Source organism: Lemur catta, chromosome 5 (genome assembly GCF_020740605.2).
Source record: "Lemur catta isolate mLemCat1 chromosome 5, mLemCat1.pri, whole genome shotgun sequence".
In the NCBI taxonomy this organism is placed as follows: domain Eukaryota; kingdom Metazoa; phylum Chordata; class Mammalia; order Primates; family Lemuridae; genus Lemur; species Lemur catta.
The window spans coordinates 37810644-37833068 of record NC_059132.1 but is presented as its reverse complement, the minus strand read 5'-3'; the positions used below and the strand labels follow the sequence as shown (position 1 = coordinate 37833068).

Below are 22425 nucleotides of genomic sequence, written 5' to 3'. Positions count from 1 at the left end.
GTCAGTGGTTGGGATGCCTTTAAGCTTATATAAATATTGAATAAAGCCTCAAAGCTTTCTTAATTTTTCTTCACTTATCCTTTTTGTTACATCAGAGTAGTTAAGAATTTGGTTTTCAGTGTCTGCACTCATTCAAAACCAAATTTTGCCTCTTACTAGCTGAATTACCTCTCTCAGCAGTTGGTTTTTGTTTCTCATCAAATGAGATATATAAGGACTACAGAGTATAGTGCCACATACCTAGGGATTTTATAAAGGGCAGCTGCTGTGATTCTGAGGGTGTCAACAGCACACTGCCTGCCCTTGCAGAAATACCATGCAGGTGGCGCTCCAGCCATAGCTCTGTCTGCTTTCTTGAGTCAGCCTGGGGCATGTTGCCCTATGTGAATCTAAAGGGCTCTCATGTCCTGTAAGGACAGAGGTAGGCTAAACCTGTGAGCCAGAGTAATCTCTTAACTATTCATTGACCAGTTCTGCCTGAAACAATGAGTTATCAGTTAGAAATGGGCCAAAAGAACAGTTTCTAATAAATACAGCATTTGTCTTAAATAAGCACCAAAGAAACATCACAGCTTGAGAAATCCATAAACGTAGACTGTGCAACTGTCAAGAAGTCTATGCTGATTTTCAATGAGGACATTGCTGGTCTTGTGCAAATATTAGTATTCTAAATACAGTTTTCTCTGTATATGAGAATAATTTAGAGCAGGGATTGGTAAACTTTTTCTGTAAAAGGCCAGATAGTAAAATATTTTAGGCTTTGAGAGCCGTACAGTCTCAGTGGCAACTACTCAGTTCTGCCTTTGTAGCCAGAGGACAGCTATAGACAACATGGAAAGAAATGGATGTGTTGTGTTCCAATAAAACTTTATTTACAAGAACAGGCAGCGGCTGTAGTTTGCTGGCCCCTGATTTAGAGCAGTGGTTCCCAAACATTCATGGTCATCAGAATGACCAGAATGGCTTGCTAAAACACAGATTCCTTAGTCCTATCCCTAGTGTTTTTGATTGAGCAGGTTATAGTTGGGGTTTGCGAATTTGCATTTCTGCCACATTCCCGGGTATTGCTGATGCTCCGGTCTGGGCCACAGTTTGAGAACCACTAATTTAAAGTTATCAATTGAAATATGACCTAATGTTCTTCTGATTCAGGGATCTGTGGTCTTCACATTTATCTTCAAATGGAGTAAATCCAATTTTTAAGTTTCTTAAAAGGATATTGGAAATGTCTTGGGTTGGACAGAGTAGCTCGTGCCTGTAATCCCAGCACTTTGAAAGGTGGAGGTGTGAGGATCACTTGAGCCCAGGAGTTTGAGGCTAGCCTGGGTAACATAGCAAGACCTTGTCTCTACAAAAATAAATAAAAGAAAATGTCTTGGAATTTTTGTTTTGAATGATTATGAATACTAATACTTTAAAGAGGTTCTGTATTTTAGGCTAAACTTCTAAGACCATTACGGAAAGACGTGTCCAGGCAAAATGACACCATCCCTCCGCAAATTTCTGAAACAAAATTCCCAAGTAGTTCTGCCTTTTTAACTCTTGAAGATTCTGCGAAAAAAACAGGTACGTGATTTTCTGTCGTCTTACACAGAAAAAATTGTATTTTGGGAAAAGTAGTTTGAGATAAACAAAACATTTTTCTTTTAGTATCTATTGAAGAAAGTGTGAAGGTAAGATTGTTCTTCCCTTTTAATGTCTTTATTAGCAAAGAATGGAAGATGTTGTGTTTTAATTTTGCTTTGACATTGGAGATCAGCTTACGTATAAGAATTGCTGGTGTTCTTCCTCTTTTAAAGAAGCAAGACGACTCAAATGATGACCTGTAGCAGGGGTTGGTAAACTTTTGTCTGTGAAGGACCGGATAGTAAGTAGTTTTTGGTTTTTGATCCATATAGTTTCTATTGTAGCTATTCAACTCTCCAGTTATTGCACAAAACTGACCTCAGACAAGATGTAAACCAACAACTGTGGCTGTGTTTCCATAAAATTTTATTTATAAAATCACGTAGCAGACTATATTTGGCTTGGGGGCCAGAGTTTGCCAACTCTTGACTTAGAAGCTTTATCTTAACTCTCATTGTATTTTATTTTAACTGTCTATCTTTTAAGTTTATTAAGAGTAGTGATATCGTATTGTTCCCCTTTGTTATTCTGCAGCTTAGCACATTGCCAGGCATACAATGACACTTAGTAAACACTTCACTGACAACTTCTTAGTGGAGCTGCCACTGGAAGAAAACAAGTAGAGAAAAGAAAAAAAAAAGGAGAGAGAAAAATATAGCATTAAAGAGGAAAAGGAAGGAAGACAGCAAGATGAGGAAAAAAGGAACAAAGGGACTACAAAATAGTCAATAAACAGTTAACAAAATGGCAGTAGTAAGTCCTTATCAATAATCACTGTAAATATAGGTGGATTAAATTCTCCTATCAAAAGACACAGAGTGGCTGAATGGATAGAAGAAACAAGATCCAACAGTATGTTGTTTATAAGAGACTCCCTTTAGCCTTAAAGACAAACATAAACTGGAAGTGAAGGAATGGAAAAAGATATTCCCTGCAAATGATAACCAAGAGATAGCACAGTTGTTGGCTATGCTTATATCAGACAAAGTAGACTTTCAGTCAAAGTCTGTCACAAGAGACAAAGAAGGTTACTGTATGATGATAAAAGGGCTTACTTCATCAAGAGGATGGAGCAATTGTAAATATATATGCACTCAACATTACAGCACCTATCATCACTGTATGATGGTAAAAGGGCTTACTTCATCAAGAGGGTGGAGCAATTGTAAATATATATGCACTCAACATTACAGCACTTAAATATATAATGCAAATATTAACAGAACTGAAAAGAGAAATAGACAGCTATAGAAACCTAGTAAAGTTCTTTAACATGCCATTTTCAAAAAGGGATAGATTATGTAGACAGAAAATCAATAAGGAAACAGTGGACTTGAATAATACTGTCGACCAAATGAACCTAACAGACATATGCTGGACGTTCCATTCAACAACAGTGGAACACACATTCTTCTCAAGTGTACATTGAACGTTCTCCAGGATAGATCATATGTTGGGCCACAAAACACATCTTAACAAATTTGATAAGCTTTAAATAATCTCAAATGTCTTTTATGGCCATGAGGGTATGCAACTAGAAATAGTAATAGGAGGAAGACTGGAGAATCCACAAATATGTGGAAATTAAACAACACACTCCTGAATAAAACAGTGGATCAAAGAAAAAATCAAAGAGAAATTAAAAAGTATCTTGAGACAAATGAAAACAGAAACACAATATACCAAAACTTATGGGACACAGCAAAAGCAGTGTTATTATAATAGGGAATTTTGTGGCAATTAAGTACCTACAGTAAGAAAAAAAAAATCTAAAGCAACCTAACTTCACACCTCAGGAACCTGGAAAAGAACAAAGTAAACCCAAAGTCAGCATAAGGATGGGCATAATAAATATTAGAGCATAAATAAAAGAAATAGAGACTAAAAAGACAACAGAAATGATCAGTGAAACTAAGAGTTGGTTTTTTTGAGAAGATAAACAAAATTGACAAATATTTAGCTAGACTAACCAAGAGATAAAGAGAGAGGACTCAAATAAAATTTGTAAATGGAAAAGGAGATAGTACAACATACACCGCAGGAATACAAAGGATCATAAGACAGTACTATGAACTGGGCAAATTATTCTCCAACAAATTAGACAACCTAGAAGAAATGGATGAATTCCTAGAAACAGTCAACCTTCCAAGACTAAATATGAAGAAATTGAAAATCTGAATAATGAGTAAGAAGATTGAATCAGTAATCAAACCTCCCAATAAAGAATAGTCTAAGACCAAATGGCTTCACTGGTGAATTACACCAGGCATTTAAAGAATTAGTACCAATCCTTCTCAAACTCTTCCAAAAGATTGAGGAGGATGGAACACTTCCAAACTCATTTTAAAAGGCCAACGTTACCCTATTACCAAAGCCAGATACCAATACTACAAGAAAAGAAAATTACAGGCCAATATTTCTGGTGAAGATAGATGTAAAAGCCTCAAAGAATACTGACAAACCATATTCAGCACAGTAGTAGGATCATACATCATGTTCGAGTGGGATTTATCAGTGGGATGCAAGGATGGTTAACATATGCAAATCAATAAATGTGATAAACTACATTAACAAAATGAAGGATAAATTCATAGAATCATCTCAATAGATACAGAAAAAACATTTGACAAAATTTAACATCATGTTATGTTTTAAAAAACTCAACAAATTAGGTACAGAAGGTACCTCAACTTGAAGGCCACATATGACAAGCCCACAGCTAACATCCTACTCAATGATGAAAAGCTGAAAGCTTTTCCTCTAAGATCAAGAGTAAGACCAAGGTGCCCACTCTCACCACTTCTGTTCAACATAGTACTGGAAGTCCTAGCCAGAGCAGTTAGGCAAGAAAAGGAATAAAAGACATCCGGATTTGAGAGGAAGAAGTTAAATTGTCTCTGTTTGCAGATTACATGATCTTATAAATAGAAAACCCTAAAGACTTCACCAAAAAACTGTTAGAATTAAAATAAATGAATTCAGTAAAGTTACAGAATACAAAATCAACAACAACAAAATCAGTTGTGTTTCTAAACACTAACAGTGAACAATATGAAAAAGAAATCAAGAAAATACCATTTACGATAGCTCAGAAAAATACTTAAGAATGTATCTAACCAAGAAAGTGAAAGACCTGTATGACATAAAATGGAAAAATAGTCCTCGTGCATGGATTGGAAGAATTAGTATTATTAAAATGTCATATTACTCAGAGCCATCTAAAGATTTGATGTAATCTCTATTAAAAGTCCAGTGGCATTTTCCACAAAAATAGAAAAAAACAATCGCCAAATTCATGTGGAACTACAAAAGATTCCTAATAACCAAAGCAATCTTGAGCAAGAACAAAGCCAGAGGCATCACACTTCCTGATTTCAAATTATATTTAACAATTATAGTAATTAACACAAGATGGTCCTGGCATAGAGGCAGACACATAGACCAAGGTAACAGAATAGAGAGTCCAGAAATAACCCACACATCCAATCAATTACTCTTTGATAAGGGCACCAAGAATACATAATGGGGAAAAGAAAGTCTCTTCAATAAATGGTATTGGGAAAACTGGATATCCACGTGCTAAAGAATGAAACCTTTGTCTTACACTGTATACAAAAATTAACTCAACATGGATTAAAGGCTTTAAGATCTGAAACTGTAAAATTACTAGAAGAAAATAGAGGGAAAAAACAACTCCTTGACATTGCTCTTGGCAATGATTTTTTTGATGACCCCAGAAGCACAGGGAACAGAAGCAAAATAAACCAGTGGGACTACATCAAACTCAAAACCTTGTGCACAGCAAAGAAAACAATAAAAGGGAAAGGCAACCTACACAATGGAAGAAAATTTTTGCAAGCTCTATATTTGATAAGGGGTTAGTATTTAGAATATGTCAAGAACTTACACAACTCAACGGCAAGAAAACAATTCAATTAAAAATGGGCAAAGGGCCTGAGTAGAAATTTTTCCAAAGAAGATGTACAAATGACCAATGGGTATATGAAAAGGTGATCAACATTGCTAATTGTTGGAGAAATGCAAATCAAAACCATAATGTGATATCATTCTTGTTAGGATGGCTCTTATCAAAAAGATAAGAGATAACAAGTATTGCCAAGGGTGTGGAGAAAAGGGAACCCTTGTACACTGTTGGTGGGAATATAAATTGGTATACTCATTGTGGAGTACATTATGGAGTTTCCTCAAAAAGTTAAAAATAGAACTATCATGCAGTCCATCAATCCCCCTTCTCAAGGAAATAACATCAGTATCTCAAAGAGAATTTTGTACCGCTGTGTTCATTGCAGCATTACTTATAAGAGCCAAGAAATGAAATCATCACAGATGTTCATCAATGGATAAATGGATGAAGAAATGTGGTGTACACACACATACACACAGAAATATTATTCAGCCATAAAAAAGGAAAGTCTGTCATTTGTGACAACATGGATGAACCTGGAGAATACTATGCTAAGTGAAATAAACCATACACAGAAAAATAAATACCATGTGATCTCATATGTAGATTCTAAAAATGTCGAACTGATAGAAGCAGAGGGTAGAACAGCGGTTGCCAGGGACTGGGAGGTGGGGTAATGGGAGTTATTAAAGGATACAAACTTGAGTTATAAGATGAACAAGTTCTGGGGATCTAATGTACAGCGTGAGTAGTGATGTGTTAATTAAATTGATGGTGATAATCATTACACTATATATATATATATATTTCAATTCATAAAGAATAAAAGGAAATAAGGAAGGGGTATCTGAGGGAGAGCAGGGAAAGAATCACAAGATTGAGGTTGAAGAATCCTTGCCAATGTAGTTGGGCCAGATGGGCAGCTACTGAAGGTGCTGATCCAGTTGAGGTACCAGGCTATTCATTTTATCTACAGAGCTACAAACCTAATAGGCATCTATGCCCAGAAAGATACAGTCAGTAGTTTTTTGTTTTATTTAGGACTGTGTTTCTTTTCTTTTCTTTTTTTTTGATGATGAGATTTAATATCTAGAGCGATAGTGAAATGTTACTGCTTCCAGGTTTTACTTGGTGTATTTATTCACTTGAAACTTTTCTAACACTTAGGGCTTCGAGGTCCTCACCCACTGAGCAAGTTCTCTTCCTCAGAGCACTCAGAAGATGAAGAAAATGTATATAAGGCACTACTTAATTGTTGGTAATTCATCTGGTTTTCCAGAATTAATATTAAGGGGTAACACAGCACCACTTGTTTCTTATTTTGCCATAAAATACATATGTTTGTGGTCTGTTTTGTTTTTAAGATTGTGAACCAAGAGTCATTACTGGAGAGTACTAGCTTCAAACATACGCTGCAAAACTTGGAAGATAGAGGTGAGAGAATAATAAACTCTTTTTCTTATAGAATACAATGAGATTTGATTTTGGCAGGCTGGGCTGTTACATTGGAGCAGATAAAATCACTTTATAGAGTGACTATTGTCAGGCCATGGGGTGAGCAGAGGTCCAGGTAGGTGTTCATGCAGGTTAAGAGGAGAAACGGGGGCTTCATTCAGTTCACTCGGGAACCAGAACCGCTTGTGCCAAGGAAAATACAGCCTGAGACCAGAATCCACCAGCTGTTCACACCTCCTCTCTTGTCTCAGAGGAGGGCATGGTGGGGGCACCTAAGGATTTGATCTAGAGCTTATTCCATCCCCAAGTGTGTAGGTCACTTGCAATTTATAAGAAGTGTTCTAAAAGGTTGTCTGGACAAATTATTAAAACTTCTGAATTCATTTTCTCATAATCACAGTGCTATGAAAGTTTCCAGTCTAGTTCACAGTGTTGTCTATGATACGGTATATAATGTATAGAATATAACATAATGAATTAATATAACACCTCTCTACTCTTTATGGTGTCTCTTAACTGTGTGTTTTTTCTTTACATTTTAAATTATGTATCAGAAAGATTCAAATAGTTATAAATTGTTTTTCAAATAGTAACACAATAAATATCTACAAATCACCGTCCACTTTGCAGATGTTTGCTTTATAATCCTTCTTTAAACTGCCCACATCTGACAAGCTCTTCTGAACATACAGTATTTTTTCAGAACGCACAAGTGGGGAAAAAAAGTAGTGGAATCAAATACAAAATTGATTCCTAGGAATTCTTTGTATATTCTGGACATGAGTCCTTGGTTATATATGTTATAAATATCTTCTGCTTTGTGGTTTGCACTTATCTCTCTGTATATGAATTTATAATTGCTGTTTTGATAAAAGGTTTTAATTTTAGTGAATGCTAATTCACCAATCTTTCTTCTGTGGTTAGTCATGTGAAATTCTTTTCTACCAAAAAGTCATATTATCATATATTACTTACTGTTTTAATACAAAATGCTGTACATTTGTAAGTACTGCTTTAGGTGAATCCGACATTGTAGGATATAATATATTCTACAATATATAACATTTGTTATTGTTTAGTTTGAAATATTCTTTAATATATAACATTTGTTATTTAGTTTAAAATATTTTCTATTTTTTATTTTGATTTTTTCATTGATCTAGTGTACTTAAAAGTTAATTCTCAATAATACAGGATTTCTTTAGCTAGAGAACGAAATGTCTTTCCATTGATTTGTATTGTCTGTGTGTTTTATAGAATTTTAAAGTTTTCTCCATGAAGGGCTTATGTATTGTTGATGTTAGTTCCTAGATATTTGTGATTTTGTTATGATTTTGTTACTGTTGTTTTTAAATTTGTTACTGCTAAAGCAGAGAAATGCTTTTGACTGTTATAATCCTGCATCTGACAACCTTCTGGGCTCTTATAATAATTTCTCTGTTGATTCTCTTGGTTCTAAGTTGATGATTCTATTATTTGCAAAAAATAATAGATTATCTCTCCCCTTCTGATACTTAGATCTTTTGTTTTCCATTCTTCATAGCATTGGCTAGTATCTTCAGTATATGTTAAACATAGCAGTGAAAGTCTGCATTTTTTTCTTATTTTTAACTCTGTAACAAATGAATCTGAAGTCTCTTTGTTAAGTAAAATATATACTTGCTGCATATTTTTGGTATATAATCTTTACCAAGTTAAAGAAGTTCCTTTCCATTCAGAGTTTGCTCTGAGTTTTTTTGAATCATAAATAGTATTGAACTTTACAAAATGTGTTTCCTGCATCAACTGAGATAATCAAATGAATTTTCTCCTTTAGTTCATTTTTTTCCTTCCAAATTTATTGAGGTATAGGTGGCAAATAAACATTGTATATATTTAAGGTATGTATTGGTGATGTTTTGATGTCCATATGCATTGTTAAATGATTATAATCAAACTAACGAACATATTGATCACCTCACATAGTTATCTTTTTTTTTCTGTGTGTGTCGTAATAGTTAAGATCTACTCTCCTAGCAGATTTTAAGTCCATATACATTATTATTCACTGCAGTCATCATGCTGTGCATTAAGTTTCCAGAACTTACTCATAACTGAAAGTTTGTACCCTTTGACCAATATCTCCCATTTTCTCCACCCACTGGGCCCTAGTAACCACCCTTCTATGTTAAGTGAAGTAAGACAGATGCAGAAAGACCAACACTGCATGACTGTACTTATATGTGGAATTTTAAAAAGTAAAACGCATAGAAACAAAGAGTAGAGGGGTGGTCTTTTTTGTTTATTAATGTGGCAAGTTACACTGATAGGTATTATGTTGTCGAACCACACTTGTGTTCCTGGGATGAACCTCACTTGATCATGGTGTGTTTAAAAAAATATATACTCTTGGGTGTTTTTAGCTCATAATTTATTAATGAGCTTTACATCTACATTCATGAGGAACAGACTTAAGCTTTTCTCCTGCTATCATTGAAATCAGTGTCACAGCAGCCTGTGGAGGGAGGCTGAGCACCTCTCTCTCTGCTTTTCTGGGAAAGTTCATCTACAATAAGGTAACTGTTTCTTAAAAGTTTGGTAGAAATCACCTGTCAAATTACCTGGGAATTTTGGGGATAGGAAGTCTTTGTTATAATCATCATCATCATCACCATGATTATTATTATTTGAAACAGGGTCTCACTCTGTCACCTGGGCTAGAGTGAATGGCATCATCATAGGTCACAGCAACCTCAAACTCCTAGGCTCAAGTGATCCTCCTGCCTCAGCCTCCTGGGTAGCTGGGACTGCAGGCATATGTGCCACCATGCCCAGCTAATTTTTCTATTTTTTTGTAGAGACACAGGTCTAATTCTTGCTCAGGCTAGTCTCAAATTTCTGACCTCAGCCTCCCAAAGTCCTGGGATTACAGGTGTGAGCCACTGCACCCAGCCTTACTTGTGTTTTAATGTTTACCCGAGAACTTTTGATGTGCTGTGCTTCCAGAACTGAAAGCAAGCAGGGTAATTTTATTTATGGTATAGCATTTTGCCCTCATCTGCCTTCTTAGAGAGGCCCCCAGAATCAGAAAGGAGTTAGGTGCTTAGCTCCTTCATTCCATTCAGTGCTGTGAATGCCTAGTTCAGTGCCTCCCATGTAGAGGCATTCTGTATTTGCCAAGGTAACCGAGTAAGAAACTTATAAAAAAACCCAACATTTAATGATGTACTTCTGCATGATTCCATATTTGAATAAGCAATTATACGTGGTCACAAATATTTGTCAATTGGTTTATAGATTTTTAAAATGTGCATTAATGCATACCAAAGATATTTTAGCAGTTCCCATCAGACTGAGTAATTCAATGGTAAAGATGGTCCTTAATTTTTCATATTCTCGGCACTTGATAAACGTTGGTAGAATAAACAAAGGACTTGGCAGTGAGGAAGTGCTGTAAATATCACATAGGAGAACTTTTGGTGAAGACACTATTCTGTTGGCCTTTATCATTCTGTGCCACAGGGTGTCGCTTCAGAGCAATGTTTAAAAAAAATGCCTTAACTTAGGTGACCTGGCTATTAACCATAGGATTGGTTCTTGTCGAGCGTTAACAATTGTTTTTACCAGAAATATGAGTTTAAAAATGCAGTGTGAACACCAAACTGTGTTCTCTAAAACTTGTGCCTTGGAGGCCACCCCAAACAAGTTCAGAAGCTCCTCAGATTGCCAAAGTCTTCAGTTATCATGGAAATAAAGAAAGCTATGTTCTTGTGAGAGCAAGGACACACCCCGTCTGCCAGCCACCCACAAACACATGGATTTCGCATTTCTTTGGAGATGACCGTTACTATGTTTGTGTTCATTTTTGCGATGTTCTCTGTGTGTAGCTTTAACTCTTTTCTGAGAATGCTGAAAAGTGCTGGTTAAAAGAGGTATGCAGTTACCATGGAAATAGAACCTAGCCAAGGACATCACTTAGGACTTGTAGCCTTTCATGACATAGCATGGGTTCCTCTGGAGAGCCATACCTTGGGTACTGGTAAAGCACTATACCAGCATCGCCACTTCAGAGAAGGGTTCTGTGTGTCAGGCTACTTCCATGTCCATGAAGTCATCCGTCTGGATGATCCTAGTTAGTAGGGTCACAAATTCCGTATAATTAATTCAAGGGCTGACCAGGTTGTTTATGCTGTGTTCCTGGATTTCTCTTTCTGGTGGATATAACTAGCATCTGTGCTGGCCGATGCCCTGCTTTACCCTGGGTAGTGCATGGATATGATACGTCCAAATTCAAGCCTGTGCTTTGGGCTTTTGCTACAAATTTGCTATAAAGGAGGAAGAAGAAGAAAATAAAATGTCCCAGAAAGGGCAGAACAGTCAGCAAAGAAGGAAATGTAATGGTCATTCATCAGTGCCTAATTGAGGCTATCTGGAATCCCTTCTAAGTGGTTCTTTTGGGCCCTGACTTGGGGTATAGACACCACAGAAGATTCAGGCATGAGTGCTGTTTGCCTTGAGTCTGGAAGAGGAGGATGGAGCTGTACCTGGGTTCCTTCACTGATTTTTAAAAATCTTTTGCTCTTGAAACAATGTGACCCTATAGAAAATATCCATCCAAACCTTTCAAATAAATGAACACACCTAAATATAAGTACAGTGAGAAGAACAAGATACTAACTTGTATAAAGTATCTCTCACAGTTGAGAGTATATCTTATGTTTTTAATTTTACTAATTTATATTTTTATTTCAAAGAGGCTGGATATTGGCTCTTCCAAGTTCTGCAGAGTAGGAATGTGATCTCTAGTGAGATTTCTAGTTTATGATAATTCTATTATAGAATACAAATTAAGGTGTCCTATGAAGTTCATCATTCATATATGATCATTTATTTGCATATCTCTTATTACTAGTTTAGACCTTTTGGCTTTTGGATCATCCTTCTCTCAATTAGTATTTATTACCTCTCTTGTTTTTCTTTTTCCTTTTAATAAAAATAATCTAAGTTGATATTTAAATCTAGGTTATTAATTTTTCTTAAAAAAACACCTTTATTATATATATACCACAGAGCATGAACTATTTTAAGATTGACTATTCTTTGATATAATTTTAACACAATTTTCCTATTCGTTTTGTCACCTTGAAGTTGGTAACTGGTATTTCCTGCTGTGGTGCAAGTTCTAAAAATTAGTATGTTTAGAGCTTTCCCCCAAAAGTAGTTCTAGCAGATCTTAAAATACCAAATTTCTTAATTTCTATTTATCTGTTTATATAGTTGGTATTTAGGTCTCTAAAGTTTGTGTTGCTTCTCTACCTCTATCCTCACCAGTAAGAGAATCAGAATAAGAGAACTGAAATCAATTCTTATCTATTTTATCGAGATCTCCTTTGGGCATGTCCAGTATCTTATTTGTAGGAGCTGGGTATTCCTTCATTTATTCAGCAAATGTTTAATGAGTGTCTACTCCATGCCAGACACTTTTCTAGGTGGCAGGGGTATTGTAGGGAAGAAAACAGGCAAGATGCCTGACCTCATTGGAGTTGACCTCCCAGTGGGGAGACGGATAATGCACAAGAAAAGTAAAACATGTAGTATGTTCTATGTGAGGAAAGCTAAGAAAAAGTTAAGCAGGGAAAGGGGTTTAAAAAGTTGGGAGGCTGTGTTGAAATTTTAGATTGGGTGGCCAGAGAAGTCCTTAGTGCAGATATATGGGGAAGTGCTATAGTCAGAAGGAACCTCAGGTGCAAAGGCCTTGAGGCGAGAATATGCCTGGCGTGTCCGGGGATCCACAGGGAGACCGGGGGTAGCAGGAGCAGGGGGAAGAAAGGACACTTGCCTCTTTACTGCCCACGGCCTGTTGGCCCCATTACACAACTCCTTGTGCTTAGTAACATCCAAATATTCACTGAGTGATTTAGTGAAATTGGATTCCAGAATTTTCAGAGGGAAAATCAGTAGTGAATAGGGTGGGTATGGGAAGAAAGAAGAAGTGAGATGACGTCATAGCTGAGGGTATAGAAAGGAAGAGAGCGGTTTAGATGGGGAAGAAAAGAATTGGGTGGGTTTTGAGAAGGGGATGCTCGACAGTCCATTGGGAACTTGTTTGCCACTAGCGAGAGCTCAGGCGAGAGGGAGGGTGAGAAGCTGATAGTCGAAGGCGTGGAACTGAGGAGATCCTCCAGAGAGGTGGCCTTGGGCAGGGTCACAGTGTGGGCATTGGGGGGACCTCAGGCCTTGAGGATGGAGAAGCGGTTAGTTTTATGTAATGTGTTATGTTTGTTGTCCATAAGGCATCTTCACTCCATCCTGAGAAGTTGTGCCAGAGAGCTTGAATGAGTCTGCACTTCTCACAACCTTTGAAAACTTCACTAGAGAACTGAGAAGAAAATACAAGGTAATAGTCCTAATAGCACTAAAAGTGGAAAGCGAACTTGCCATGAATCTGAAGGACATTCTGGTAAGTGATACAAGCCAGACAAACACTGCACAAGCTCACTTACCTGTGGAATCTAAAAAAGTTGATCTCATAGAAACAGAGTGGAAGGGCTGTTGCCAGGGGTTGGGGTAGAAGAAATGGGAGATGCTGGCCAAAGGGTACAGACTTTCAGTTACAAGATGAGTAAATTCGGGAGACCTAATGTACAGTGTGGTAACTGGTTAATGGTGATGTTACTGTATACTTGAGATTTGAGGTCTTCATTATTCTTACACACACACAGTTTGGTGAGGTGATGGATATGTTAATTAGCTTGATTGTAGTAATCACTTCACAGAGTGCACATATATCATATGTATACCTTGAACATATACAACTTTTATTTGTCAGTTATACCTCCAGAAAGCTGAAAAAAAGAAAAAATTAGTTCATTAAAAGCTTAAAGTCACAAGTTCATGTCATTCATCAATGGTGTTATCTGAAGATGCTCCTGCATCTTTGGGGAGAAGTATTTGTCATAGATGTGACCACTGATTTTAATGTCTTTGTGAATTGTAGTTTGTATTTATATCTGTTCCATGTCCATTTGCTCCAATAGGACCAAAGGGACCTATGTGGAAATCAGAAGCATGGTTTGGTTTCAATGGTAGTGTTTTCACACAGCTGAACTACCGGAAAACAATGATTTGGTCATGCTAATAGATAAGGAAGAGAAAAGAGGGAACCAAGCGAAGGACTGGAGAGGAGTTGGGGACAAAGAAGGAGGTAGACTGTGGCTGGTTGGTCAGCTGAGTTGTGGCAGGTCTTGAGACACATGCATGTACAGGTTGTCCTAAAATCTTGTCTACGGGATGAACATTAGAGCTATTTTAGTCCCCTCCTTTTTCTGTCCAGTTATTTATAAATCTCTAATGACTTATTAGCACTTTCGAGAAAAGTATCTTATCCTAACCAAATTCATTTAACTAACTTGGAAGATCTTCAAAGTCCTGTCTTACTTTCTGCGATACCAATGTAAGCCGATTTATTATGGGTATTTGTTCACAGTATTCAATATGCGTATTGGTAGCATGAATATAAATTTTTCCATTTTAGCTTGTTCTGTATTGCTAATGCCTGAAAGGTGTGTAGGGGGATGCCTTATCATAGTTCTTGAACACTAATGCTAGCTATGAATATTACCATGTGCTGGCAGCGTCTTTTTAACACAAACCACGCACTCTACTTACATATTTATATTTAACCAAAATGTGATCATTTTGTTGTTGTGGTGGTGGTTTAGGTTAGGTACAGAAGGAGTCCACTTTATTCAAAAGATGCAAAGAAAGCACAGAATTGCATAATGAAACTTTTAAACCAGATATACCTGTGCAGGTAAGTATTAGATTTCAAAACAAGGTGACAGATGTGTGATCACCCACCAACAGCATTTATCTCATGTACGTCACTTAGCCCTTCTAGGTTTGTGGTTCTTCATCTATATGAAGAGGGGATGACTTAAATGCCCTCCTTAAGTCTCTTCGTGGTCTACCACTGTATGATCCTAAAACGCTATTCTTAAAGAATTTTTAATCCAATTGTAAAGACAGGCAAGCACGGATATATATTTAAAAAATGCTGGATAAATGATAGTGTTAATATATCCATACAATGGACTGTTATTAAAAGAAATTAAATTCTAATGCATGGATGAACCCCAAAAACATTATGTTACAGGAAAGAAGCCAGACACAAAGGGACAAATATTGTATAATTCCACTTATGTGAGGTACCTAAGTAGTCAAATTCATAGAGACAGAAAGTACAATAGAGGCTGCCAGAGGTTGGGGGATGGGGGAGTTATTGTTTAATGGGGACAGTTTCTTTTTGGGATGATGGAAAAGTTCTGGAAATGGATATTGATGATGGTTGGAAAACACTGTGATATAGCTAATGCCATTGAATTGTGCACTTAAAAGTGGTTAAAAGGGTAAGTTTTATGTTATGTATATTTTACCCCAGTTCGGAAACGCTACACACACACACACACACACACACCCTTATGACCATATAGCAAGAAGTACAAAGGTGCTGTGAAAGGGGGTAGAGGGAACACCACACACACACACACACACACACACACACACACACACACACACACACACACACACACACACACACACACCCCCTTTATGACCATGTACCACGGTGCTGTGAAAAGGGGTAGAGGGACGGTTCCTATAGTGATCAGAGTTAATCCAGAGCCATTACAATGGAAGCGCTTCTTGAGTCAGGTTCTAGAAACCAAAATTTGAATGGTACAGGGAAGGTGAGTATAGAAATTGCTCCTTGTTGGGAAGAATGGTCTGTAAATAAGGGAAGAAAGGAATGAAGAGTCAGTTTATTCAACTGAAGGAGAAAGTTTCTTGGGGTAGAATAATAGCATTATGGTTTTAATAGAAATTTGTAAGACTTTTCAAATTCTTATATACATGTAATGTCATTTGATAGTCGAAACAAGCCCCAGAAGGGCTTTGGATTTGTGGAATTCTCATTATCTTTGGTGGGGATACACTCCGTCATGTATTGGTTCAACAAAGGCACGCCAAGCAACGCTGGGTGCCAGGCCCTGTGCTCCACGCGAGAGCACAGTAAGGACAAGCACCAGGAGCTCCTGTCTTCAGGGAACATGTAGTCTAATGGGGAACACAAACAATAAGCAAATAAGCAACGTACATGGAGCTCAGACACAGAATAGCAACTGTTAAGAGTTTTAGAGCGAAAACCTAGAGGTGGGAAAAGAATGTATTAGCCCTTACCTGATGACAGCTGTCAGGCCAGCGTAAGGCAAGAGGAAGGGGGAGCAAGTGGAAGGTAGGAAGGGATGGTCGGCCTCCACTCCTCTTCCATGGAGTCGTCTGTCCTGTGCTCTGCTACGAGTTAATGTTTGAAACACCAGCTGTCTTTGCGCTGCTGTTGAAAGACTGTGGTTAGGTTTCTGAGGCCAGGAATGAGTGAACAGGGAAGGGCAAGAAGAGACAGGAAATGCCCACATGTTTTCAAGACAGTTAATGTCTGGAGAGGAATCTGAATTAATCTTATAATTAGAGGATTAATTAAGAGTATCTTTTGTCACATCCAAGTAGTCCTAATGAAGTTTGTTGGTTTTTACATTTGTCAGACTCAATAAGCTAGAAAAGTTTCAGAATTTTGTTCTTCAAGGGTTGAGCAATCTTGAGAAGGATATTCAGCCCCTGGAACACCTTGAAAAGGACGCTCTGGTAAATTCTCTCTGTTTGGAATGTTCTCTGTGATTTGAGATCTTTTCCAGAGAAAAATAACTGCTAACTACTTAAACAAATCTTTTGTTCAATTTTAGGAGTTCGCGGGGAAACAGTCTGCTGATCTGAAATTGTTCTGTGATCTGCAAGTGCTGAGGTACTTTTGAAAGTGTTCTTTGTAGAAGCATTTTAGTTGAAACATGAGGTAGTGCTTTAGCTAGAGTATGGGCTGTCGGTATTGGTACAACTCATGTAAGCAGCTGAGTAGCTACTTCTTTTCAAACTTGGCCACTTCTGAGTCCCCTCCCTGAGGACACAGTGTGGCCAATGATACCAGTGGAGAATGGGAAATTTTGAAAAGCCCACCAGGATCATCCAAATTTCTGTGTTTTTGATTTCAATAGTTTATTTTTAAGCAGTATTTTAAAAAATTAAAATGATTAGATTTTGAGCAGAATGTTTCAGTTTCTGAGTAAACAGTTGATTTTTAGTTATACATCAAATTGTGCTTTTGACAGGCTATATTCTGTATGTTTTGTTTATATTTGTATATATTTTCAACATATTTACACACAGATTTTTTTAAACAACAAATGGTTTTACCCGCCACAGTTCCCTTTGTTGTAATTAGTGTACATCCTGAGGCTGCTGTGTCTGTCCCTCTGGAATATTGCCCTCTCTTCTGGGGAAACAGAGAGTGGAGGCTGTTACGTCTCTATCTCTGCCCTCAGGGAAGATTCTAGTGTTCTCGCCCCACTTGAATAATCAGAAGGAATCCGTCTATAAATTTGTCATGGCTCAGTCTTTATCTTGCAGTTAAGAATAAGCTGCTTTTACAGAAATCTAAGTCAGATGGTTTTAGGAAGGATATAATTCTGGTCATGCCATATATTTTAAAGCCAAAAAAAAAAAAATCTTCAAATTTGACTTATCCATCCTACCATTTATTTCAGTTAACACAATTAATAATAATGACTGTATGGACCATTTTCAAAATCCTTTCTCTCTCTCCTTCTCTCTCTCTCTCTGGCATTATACATGATTAAAGGTGATGATACCCCCTTTTTTTTGAGACAGAGTCTCACTCTGTTGCCCAGGCTAGAGTGCCGTGGCATCAGCCTAGCTCACAGCAACCTCAAACTCCTGGGCTCAAGCAATCCTTCTGTCTCAGCCTCCCGAGTAGCTGGAACGACAGACATGCGCCGCCATGCCCGGCTAATTTTTTCTGTATATTTTTAGTAGTCAGGTTAATTTTTTTCTATTTTTAGTAGAGATGGGGTCTCGCTCTTGCTCAGGCTGGTCTTGAACTCCTGACCTCGAGCGATCCTCCCACCTTGGCCTCCCAGAGTGCTAAGATTATAGGCATGAGCCACCACGCCTGGCCTGATGATACCCTTTTAAAACATCTTCATTGAAGGCCCGTGGTTGGTTGTGCATGGTTCTCAAATTTGGAGTCAGGAACACTTTACATATTTAACATTTATTGCGGGATCCCCAAAGAGCTTCTGCTTCTGTGGGCTATATCTGTGAATATTCTCCATATTAAAAATTGAGACTGAGATTTCAAAAATATATTTACAGATTGATAGAAATAACATTTTTATGAAAAATAACGACTTTGTGTAATAAACATGTGAGAAGAGAAGCATTGCTTTTTGTTTTTGTGAATCTCTTTAATGTCTGGCTTATAGAAGATAGCTGGATTGTCGTATCTGCTTCTCAGCTTAATCTGTTGTGAGTCTTGTAGCCTCTGGGACGTTCCACTGTACATTTGTGAGAGAGTAAAAATGAAAAAAGCAAATAATGTCTTAATGCCATTACCATTGTTACCAAAATAGCTTTTTTTTTTTTTTTTTTTTTTTTGAGACAGAGTCTCACTCTGTTGCTGGGGCTAGAGTGCCACGGCATCAGCCTAGCTCACAGCAACCTCAAACTCCTGGGCTCAAGCGATTTACCTGCCCCAGCCTCCCGTGTAGCTGGGACAGGCATGTGCCACCATGCCCGGCTAATTTTTCTATATGTATTTTAGCTGTCCATATAATTTCTTTCTATTTTTAGTAGAGGCGGGGGGTCTTGCTCTTGCTCAGGCTGATCTCGAACTCCTGAGCTCAAAGGATCTGCCCACCTCGGTCTCCCAGAGTGCTAGGATTATAGGCGTGAGCCACTGCGCCTGGCCCCCAAAATAGTTTTGACTTCACAGAACCTTTGGTTCCTTAGGGGGTTCCCAGACTACACTTTGACAATGGCTGATAAAAAGCCATTGAACATTGGAGAAGATTATATCCCCTAGTCTTCTGAAACCGGTAGAATTCATTTATTTTGGCTAAACGTCAAATTTTAGGCAACTGTCTTTTCTAACATTGTAAGGTATTAATCATTATTTGTATTTATCTCCCTTTGATAAGAGGCCCCTGTGTGAATTTAGAATACCTGAAAGAAAACATCTCTTCTAAATATGCCTCCTTCAGGGTTTTGCCTTTGCTCTCTTCCCTGGCAAACACCGAAAAAAATTGCCCTTTGCTTTGCCAGTGAGGGATGGTGGTGGTTCTCTAAGCTCACCCTGAATACCTGTGAATGCCTGGCCCTGGGCTGCATGCTTGTTGTGCGAGGGCCTTATGAGAGGTTAATTTGCTCAGTCAATGTCGAACAGGTATTCAGTGTCTGTCCTTCTACCGTGTTTTCATGTCAGTGATGATGGCCTTAAGTGTTTTGAAAGAGAAATGAGAAGAACATCCCTCCACTAGATTATTTCGGCCCCTAGCACAGAGCTACAAGGAATTAGGGATTCAGTGCTCTGAATGGTGGCCATGAAATACCTCTACAGATGTTGTGGGTCAGTGATGTTGATATCCTGAATTGTTCCTCTTCCATTATCAAGTAATAAATGATCTGTGAAATAACACTGTGATAAATGTATGTACATAGATGTATGTTCTTGTTTTAAAATGGCCTAATGTGAATATAATAAGAAGAGATGGACCAATTTCTTCCGGGCTTAATCCAATGCAGCTTTCATAAGGAAAGCCAAAGCCTGGTTTGATTATTGCATCCCTCAGGTAGGTATAAAGATTTGCATTGTTCAGTCAAGGTGAATTGGGGTGGAGGAAAACAAGTTCTAAAAGATACCATACTGCTTTTTCCATATTACATTTCTGCAGCTGAACTTCTTCCTTTCTCATAATCTCCTCCATCCTAGAAACTATCCTTTTGGGTCTGGGCATTTATATAAATGAGTGCTTGCCCTGCATCAAGCACTGTGCTAAACAGGAGAAGCAGGTTGAGTATCCCTTATCTGAACTGCTTGAGACTAGAAGTGTTTTAGATTTTGGAATAGTTGCAGAATAAGTACCAATTGAGCATCACTAATTTGAGAATCTGAAATCCAAAATGCTTCAGTGAACATTTGCTTTGAGTCAGCATGCAGAACGTTTCAGATTTGGGAGCATTTTGGATTTCAGATTTTTGGATTAGCGATGCTCAGCCTGTATAATGGTTAACACACAGAGACATGTTCTTGCCCCCATTAAAAAATAAATTTTTTGAAGGAAGACAGAAAAAAGATAAAATAATTGCAGGTTAGTAAGTGCCTTGAGGGATCCTAACGAGGTGCTTTGGCAGAGAGCGATGATGTGAAGTGTCACCTTAAGAATAGGGTGGTTATCAAAGGTCTCTCTGATGAAGTGATACTTAAGAGGAAGTCTCAAGGAGAAGAAGGACTGAGACTTGGGGACAGTTTAAAGCAGTGGGATTGGTTGGGGGAGAAGTTGACATCTTTGAGAAACAGAGAATGTGAGGGGGACAGTTACTTGAAGTTGGGAGCATAGTAGTCTCTCAATGAGGTATGGCCTCATTGACCATGTTGAGGAGTTTGAATTTTACACTAAGGATGAGGGAAAATGTACATGAGTTTTAAGCAAAGGCATTTTGGGTGAGGGCAATACAATCTGATTAATGTTTTAAGAAAATTATTCTAGCTTCTGTGTTGAGAATTGGTTTGAGGAGTGAAGAATAGAAGAGGTGAACCCAGCTGGAAGGCTTTTGGAGTCCAAGATGGTGGCTCTAAGCAGGAGAGTAGCAGTAGAGAAGGTGAGAGATGGAGAGATTCCAGATATATTTTAGAGCTAGAATTAATAAATCACTGGTAGATAGAAGTAATAAGTAAAGGAAGGAGACTTAAGGATGTCTCCTAGGTTTCTGTCTTTGGCAGTGAGATGGATGGTGTTGCCAGTTAGAGAGGGAAGACTCAGGGTGGGAGGAATGCGTGGATCAAGCAGAAACTGTAGCTCATTTAACAGGTTAACTGTCAGGTGTCTGTGCACATCCATGTTTTGATGAGAACCTGGAGTAACTGGAAGATTTTCCAGGAAAATACAATTTAACAAAACGGACTCCCGAATAGATGAGAAACCTTAACAGACAAATGTTCGTAAAAGAGATAGAGAAAGTTGCCAAAGTTGTGCTTTCCTGAACCACCCAGCAGCTCAGAGGAGCTCTGCTCGTCCTTAAAAGAAGGATAATTTGGGTGCTGTTGAAACCATTCCAGCACACAGAAGAATAAAAATGCCCTATTTTTTAATGAATCTAGCATTACAATACCCAAATCCAACAAAAATTACACAAAGAAGTACAGGAAAATCTCACTTAAAATAAGGCAAAATTCTAAAAAAAAAAAAAAAAATTGGCAAACAGAATTTAGGAGCTTATGAAAGGAATAGGATGTCATAACCAAGTGAGATTTATTCCAGGAATGCAAAGATAGTTTGATATTAGGTAATCTGTTAATACGTTAATTATCATAGATCTAGGGAGAAAAATCATTATGATTATCTTTATAAATTTCAAAAAGCGTTTGAGAGATATTTTACATCTGCTTTTGAATTTTTATAAAACCTAATAAGGTAGTAACTAGTTATTCTGTAATATGAGAAATATCAGCCCAAAAGCTAGTGTTCTGCTTGATAGAGAAACCATAAATGCATTATCAGTAAAATCAGGACCAGTGGATAAGGAGACTCAATAACATAAAGGTGTCAATTATCCCTAAATTAATAAAGCAATTCAATCCACCACTCTCAAAGGCCTGGCAGGGATTGATTTTTTTTTTGAAACTTGATAAGCTGATTATTCTAATGTATAAGGGCAAGCATGGGGCAAAAATTAAGACATGATTGACAAAGTAGAAAAAAAAGCAATGGTGCAAGTCCACAACAACTAAAAAGGTAGTAATAATCTTTAAATCTGAAATAAAATAGAAAGCAAGGAAAAATAATAATATCAAAGGCACGACTGGAATTTGTAATGAAATGTAGAAATAACATATTCATAGAGATATTAAAAGTCATAAGCATATATGAAGGACAGCAAGATGTCAATAAATTTGAAAACTTAGATGAAATGCATAACTTTCTAGATGAATATGCATTACCAGAAGTTACTTAAGAAGAGTAATCAATAAAGAAATAAAATTGGTAGTGTAAAAAAGCCCATCCTTGGCCGGGTGTGGTGGCTTATGCCTGTAATCCTAGCACTCTGGGAGGCCGAGGCAGGAGGATGGCTTGAGGTCAGGAGTTCAAGACCAGCCTGAGCAAGAGCGAGACCCCATCTCTACTTAAAATACAAAAATTAGCCTGGTGTCATGGCACGGGCCTGTAGTCCCAGCTACTCGGGGGGCTGAGGCAAGGGGATCACTTGAGTCCAGAAGTTTTGGTTTCAGTAAACCATGATGCCACTGCACTCTACCC

General features: G+C 37.7%; 1 protein-coding gene across 1 annotated transcript in view; it reads left to right on the top strand.

Moving 5' to 3' along the window:
* Nucleotides 1-22425, top strand: part of LOC123638761 — a 76880-nt gene that overhangs the window by 12121 nt on the left and 42334 nt on the right. The window contains exons 10-16 of the mRNA XM_045552591.1: nt 1437-1566; nt 6719-6809; nt 13102-13184; nt 13300-13382; nt 14707-14798; nt 16585-16684; nt 16783-16841. Coding sequence (XP_045408547.1) covers nt 1437-1566; nt 6719-6809; nt 13102-13184; nt 13300-13382; nt 14707-14798; nt 16585-16684; nt 16783-16841 — 638 coding nt within the window. The remainder of the gene's footprint in view (nt 1-1436; nt 1567-6718; nt 6810-13101; nt 13185-13299; nt 13383-14706; nt 14799-16584; nt 16685-16782; nt 16842-22425) is intronic.